Source organism: Gavialis gangeticus, unplaced genomic scaffold, assembly GCF_001723915.1.
Source record: "Gavialis gangeticus isolate Ggan-Ray unplaced genomic scaffold, GavGan_comp1, whole genome shotgun sequence".
In the NCBI taxonomy this organism is placed as follows: domain Eukaryota; kingdom Metazoa; phylum Chordata; order Crocodylia; family Gavialidae; genus Gavialis; species Gavialis gangeticus.
In genome coordinates, this window is record NW_017729033.1 from 102,190,952 (window position 1) to 102,197,548 (window position 6,597).

The 6,597-nt window shown below is 40.0% G+C and overlaps 1 protein-coding gene across 5 annotated transcripts in view; it reads right to left on the reverse strand.

Annotated features, from left to right (window-relative positions):
- ARHGAP24 (Rho GTPase activating protein 24) overlaps window positions 1-6,597 on the reverse strand; it is a 629,348-nt gene that overhangs the window by 28,372 nt on the left and 594,379 nt on the right. For all 5 annotated transcript variants that reach the window (XM_019525835.1, XM_019525837.1, XM_019525839.1 and 2 more), the window contains 3 exons: window positions 5,892-6,024; window positions 2,767-2,840; window positions 757-878 (listed from right to left, as the gene is read on the reverse strand). In XM_019525835.1, the coding sequence (XP_019381380.1) occupies window positions 757-878; window positions 2,767-2,840; window positions 5,892-6,024 (329 nt within the window). The remainder of the gene's footprint in view (window positions 1-756; window positions 879-2,766; window positions 2,841-5,891; window positions 6,025-6,597) is intronic.

The window sequence follows — 6,597 nt, forward strand, 5'->3', positions numbered from 1 at the left end:
AGGTGCTGTACTACTCATGAGGTCTTGTCCAGCCCTACTTTCCCAGAGTCCTGTGATCCTACGCAAAGACAAATATCAAGAGCTTAAAATACATGAGAACTGGCTAAAATGTATGATCTGGATTTTCAGTTATTTTAATCCTTCCCTTCCCACTGCTTCAATAAAGAGTTGTAGTACTGATATTTTGATTCAGACATAAGCTAACTACAACTGGCATCTTTGGGTGCTACTGTAATTTAAATATTAATAAGATGACAGGTGTTCTAGCAGGATTGTTTATACTCTGCTGTGAAGGCAACAGTACAAAATGGCATTGTCATGTTACAACTTTCTGTCTGTGACACCTCACTACTGTGGATAGATTCAAAAGGTACAGGCAATTGAAACATAGTGTTGTAGTTGCATAAAAAGGAGAAAAATCCAGCAACTCCCTTGTGTCTCTCTCAATTTTACAGGAACATAAAGCAGTAAGTATATTTTGGTCACTAAAATCTGCAGATTCAACTCCAGTTCCAGTAGGAGCAGGTCTGTGAGGAAGAAGGTGCCATTTTTAGAGTCACTTTTCAGAGTAAAACCATGCATTACATTAAGCTGCTTTTGATGAAGTGCCTGAAGCACCACAGTGGAAATTTCACTCTCTTATACAGAAGCAAATTTTGCATCGCACTTAACGAAAGTAAATCTCTGTCTACACATTAACAAGCAAACATTCCTTCTTTCCCACTTGGAGCGTTGATCCCCTTTCCTTTAACTTACCCTCCATGATGGTCAGAGGATCTTCTACTTTTGGGCGCAGGATGTTGGGACCAAAGACAGTTGCTAGATTTTGCACACTCATTTTGTTTACACCAGAATAGGACTGGACCTCATCCAGGAATCTGTTAGAAGTGGAAAAAAGGCACTCTTGAGGTAAAGAAAAGTCAAGGGTGGATCAGCAGCCTTACAGCAGCATTTTTGCATGGAATTTCCTAGGAAACTAAGAACTTGGTATGAAAAATGTTCTGTAGTGAGTCCAGAAATTTTTCTGCACTGGAGCTTCCTGCCAGTACACATGTAATGCTGTGTGGATCATGAAGGTGAAGGTGAGGGTCTTATCTGCAGAAAGTTATTATGTTCCATCACGCATGGCTTATGGTGAGAATTTCTACACTGAGTCTTTGCTGTGCCTGGGAACTGTGCCATGTATGCTCCACCCAGTCATCCATACTCCATCCATGGGACCCAACTCCTGAAAATAAGGCAATGTAACTGCCTCAGAAGGCTTCTACTCTTAGGCTTTCTGTCTGGTACACACACAAAGCAGCTCTAAAGTAGCTAAAATGCCTCATTTCTGGAATTTGGTGCATATAGTGGGAGTGAATTAGCAAGGCATGCTTCAAGGAAGTGCCTTCAGGCTTAGCATGTAGGCATTGTAGACAAGGGCTGTGACACACAGCTCCCTGGAGCTTACACAGATGAGATCCTGTCCTTCATGCCTTGAAAGACTTTTAGGGAAGAGAAGAAAGGATCTTGGATGAGATGTCTGAATCAAAGAAAAGGAAGGATCTTCAATACCTTAGTGCAAGAGGGCATGTTGATCCTTTAACTAGGTGCATCACTGTCCTGGAACTTTTCATTTCTAAACCATGGCATTCTGGGGGGGGTTGTAATTTGTAGAAAGAATGCAAGATTGGGGGAGGGGTGGAGGGAGAGATGCTGAAAAACATGCTCTAATAGGCTTCCAGTTCTCCAGTTAATTGGTATCTATCATGGGACCCATCAACAATGGGAATTGTTTTGCATGTGTCCTCCCTATATAGTTTTTAAATTTTCTGATATTATATGCTGAGTTTTAAAGCCTAAATAATAACTATGTTCTTGATAGCTCCTAACAAAACAAGCTCTTAACCAAAAAAAGTGAATACATGTAACAAACTCCATCAAAACTATATTTGATGAAAAACTATATTTTATCTCAAGGTTCCCATTCACAAGTGTATATCAATTAACCTTATGCCATTAGAAGTTGATAGTAACCAAAAAATAAACAGCTTTACAATTAAAATTAATTGTTTGGGGTGAGAAAGACATTTATGATAAAATACTATTCTAATAGTATCCTGTGCCAGAAGTCTTTATTTTATATTATAATATATTATATTCTCTTTTTCTCATTAACTAAGGAAAAGAGAGAAGTTTAAGTGTCATGATGCATTTCAATGTTTAGGCTTATTTCACTGATATTTTTCTCATTTAAGGCTAAGAGAAGTATAGTGAGCTAGTATTAATTCTGTCCTATTTGGAAAGATTAATATGATAATGTTTGGTTGAATTCAATTAACATCAGAAAATCCACTAGATGAAAGATTAACTTTTGACACAGAGGAGATGAACAGTTGTAGTTCAAAGGTTTTAAAAGCCAGTGAAACAATTAGAGAGCATGGAGGAGAAGCACTGAGTAGTAATAGCTCCAGGAATTTTGCAAATGTAGCAGGTAATTAAGAGCTGTAAATATAGCCAAGAGTTGACACTCCTTTACCCAACTACATCTCTTTGCCTTTGTTTTCAGCTCTGGGCTGTTAATTACTTCCACTCATAGTTGTGCAACTTCAGAATAAGTTAGTAATAGTTTAGTAAGCAAAACTCTAATTTCATTAATGTAAATTTACCAACACTGTGACTTTCTTTATTAAACTTTTTCCTTTGATGCATTCATACAGAGACACGAGTATACCTGGCATGTCAGAGAAATAAACATGTTGAGGATATTCTGGCAAATGCACTTACCTACAGATGTACTTCAGCAAACTGAAATTAACAGGTGGAAGACTCTTTACTTGCTTCACTAATTCCTTCAGCCCCTGTGTAAATAAAAAGAAAGAACTCAAAAGGCTCTCAGTATTTAGCATTCAACAAAATCATTCTTAATCATTACAATATTAAGAACATAGCTGAGTCTGGTCTGTAGTATTAATAAAATAGAATACACTAAAAAAATGAAGTAGGACAGCTGCTCATATCAGCACCAGATAAACTATGCTTACTTGCCTACAGAAGCTGTTTTGGGTGGGCAAAGCAATCTTTGGGCTGCCTAACAAGGAATATACTAAAGCTAGCTAAGAAAACCACTTTGTTGCCCAATGAAAGTTTTCAGGGTTTCAAAAATGTTCTAGTAATAAGTGTCATATTGGACAAAACCAAGAGCCATCTCCCCCGGCTTTTTACTTAGAAAGAGAGAGATACTCACTCATTCTATGTCACCTGAAATAGATGGTCAACATTCAAGCTCAGGCTCTTCTCAAGTCTAATGAAGAACTTAAACCTCGGTCTTCCACATCCCCAGTGAGAGCTGTAACCACTGGATTATTGGCTATCAGAGGTTTTTCTCTCAGACAAAAAAAATCTGTCTTGGAAAGGTGAAAAGTTTCCATTTTGGCAAATTGGCATATTAATGTTAAAAAAAAAAAAAATCACTGAAAAATTCCAGATGCCTGTAGTCTATACCAGCACCAGACAAGCAAATGATTACTTCTGTCTGTGCCCTCAGTAGATTGAGAAGAACCATAACATCATGAATTTAGCCTCTGTGCCCATAGGAAATAGACCCAAGATAAGGTCCTGCTGCCAGTTCATTTGGTTCAGCTGAGCCTTTGGTATTGTCCCAGGTTGTTTGATTTCAGTGTAATTCAGGATGGAAAAGAGATCGTGATACCATAAATAGTTGCCAGCTGGGTGCTAGAAAAGGAAGCGAGAAGATAAACAGCTATCTAGATGAATACTGACATCACTTGTAACTTGCACAGCAGGAGAATTCATCATAATGGCTGAAAAAATTAGTTTAATGTTCTAACAATCAGGCAGCTGAGCCAGGATAAAAAATGGCTTATCTTTTTTAGTACCGGACATTCATACTGTCAGTATCCCATAGCCAAGCCAGCTTCCAAGTTCATACAGGCATTGCATCAAGATTAAAGCCTTGTTTTCAAGTATAGCTAATAAATATTTCATGTAATAGTCTCAAGGAAGCTAAAGAAATACAGGGCAAACACGAATACTGTTACATGGATGTACAATTAATTGGAGAATGGAATGGACAAGTATTAACCTGGTTATTGTTATGATAAAGGTATCAAATAGTTACATGGGGTTGGTGCAGGGCACTCAGGCAGAAAAGTAAATCACAGTGCTTATCCCACCATAAATTACATTAAACAAAATAAACAACAGAGCAAAACAATGCACCTTGCAGGAAATGGTGAAGACCAACACACACCAGGAGTATTTCAAACTGGATGGGAGAGCTTGTTTCAGAGCTGAAAATGATAGAGTACATTGCCACAACTCCTTTAAATCAAGGGAGACAGAGCTTTCCCAGCCTTCTGGCAGCAATAGATAAATGGCTCAGGAGACAGGTAATCTCTCAGTTAGGAAAGGTCCAAGCCATTATGAAATTTTACTAATTTAGAGGCTGGGGAATAGAGAGGACTTTACTTCTGGCTCATCAGCCAGAGTTAAGGACAGCAAAACAAACTAGAACTGTAATATTATCTTGGAAAATTAGAAAATGGGCTAAATCGATAAGAGTAAACTTATTTGTGGTTAATCTGACGTAAGAATAAAAAACCGAGGGATGATACCATACAGCAGCTGCTAACATACAAAGAGGGATGTGCAAAGGAGAGCAGTCTCATTTATGATGTCAACACAGCAAGATACTTTGCCCTCAACTTTCTGTAGAGAAGACATTATGGGTTAGGTCCTCTGTTCTGTTCATCAGCTTCACACCAGTCCAGCAAATCTGGGAAGCTAGGCCAGCATTTTTAAGAAGCAATAGGCCAAGAAGAATTCAGCTAATATCTGGGGTAAGTTAAATCAGAGCTGATAGAGACTGGTTTGGCAAAAACCTGAGTGATATTTTAAGGACTAGAAGCCCAGGCGAAATTTCAAATGCTCCTAAGATTCCAACTGAAAATCAATAAGACTTAGGCTTCTGTGGCACTTATTAAAAAGTTACTCCTAATTTAAGGCCCAATGAGTTCAGCAGGAGTTTGTGACAGGCAACAGTGAATGACAGTTCAGAGGACCAAAAGGAAGTCTCTTCCATGAAATGTCCTAACATAACAGACATCTTTCTTGACCATGATTCAATGGGTCACAGTCTATACAGGCATATGACTGTTTATTTGACTCCACAGTGACCTCTGCACTTTTGAGTAAGCAGAGTAACTAGAGCAACTAGGACACAAGCCTTTGGGGTGCTGACAAGGCAGGGGGTGTCAGAATGTCTGGAAGGTACTCTGCTTGGCATGAGCTCATCCAGAGTCTCTTAGCTCTGTCCCTGCTCTGTCCCTTTATCAACCTCACACCCCCTTTCCATTCTCTGCGGCCAACAGCTACTGAGTTAACCCTCTTACTGCTTCCAGATTAACACTTTTACAGTTGGGTTTTATATACAGGTCACTGGCAGCTGTGAGATGGTAAGTGTTGTATATACTAGTCATTGTGCAGAGTGCAGGGGTGTGAGACTGATGTGGGGACTTTGTCCCTGGTCCTTGAGGTGGGAGCTTCCAACACCTGGGTGAACCTGTGTCTTGTCAGGTAAGACTGTCCACCTCCTTACCTCTGTTTTCCTGTGCTCAGCACACCCCCATTCTGCTCCCTTTCCTGCATCCCCTCCCACTCTGCCCAGGGTGCAAAAATAGCTGGCTGTGCTGGAGAAAGTTACCTAGCTCTGGTTCCTTTGAAAAATGACCTGAATCATTACAGTGAAGCCCTAATATAGTGCAAAATGTAATATCTGTTGCAAGCACAAAACAGCAGCAAAACTGGTCCATCCAACTTGACTTCCAAAACCAAAGCTGATTACAAAACCCCAAACTTTTCATTAATTACAGACCAGGCAGCCAACTCACCGTTTCTTCCTCCTTGCTGAGGAGCTTGGCACAGGAAAGAAAATCCTCATACTTTGCATAGGGAATAACTGGTTCTGGGAGTTCTCTTAGATACAGCTTGAGCAGTGATGCCACTGTGTGCACATCTGTATTGCTGCCAGGAGGGAAGGTAAAAGATTACTGTTGGGGATATGTGGGATGCTGTATAGTTGGAGGCCTACAGTTTGCTGTTTTACAAAACTTAGGCCACTGGCTGATGTTCAGGTAAAGGTGTGATAGGATCTGATGTGTGATCCACACAATTGTGCTGTCTGCCATGCCACATGTGTACGTGGGATCCAGCATCAGATTCAATCACACCTTATTGTTGGTGCAGGGGGAGTTGCTCTCCCCACCCAGCTGCGAGCAACGTCAGCTGTGGTTTCTCAGCCATGGAAGCACATGGTGCATCCATATTGCAGAAGCCTCACCAAGCTCCCAGTCTCAAAGGAGCACCTGGCCACACATTCAATTAATGGCATAATAGGAACAAGCCACAAAGTAATTTAACTTTTTTCTGTGGAATAACTTTGTTATCATGCCATTCATAGATTGAACATGTGGCCCTATCACAACTTAAGGTGCAATTAATTGGTTTAGTCTATCTTGGGCTGCTTTGTCCCACAAATGACTTGCAAGGATACCTATGAACACAGCTCTTATAATGGATCATTTATTATTATTAAGC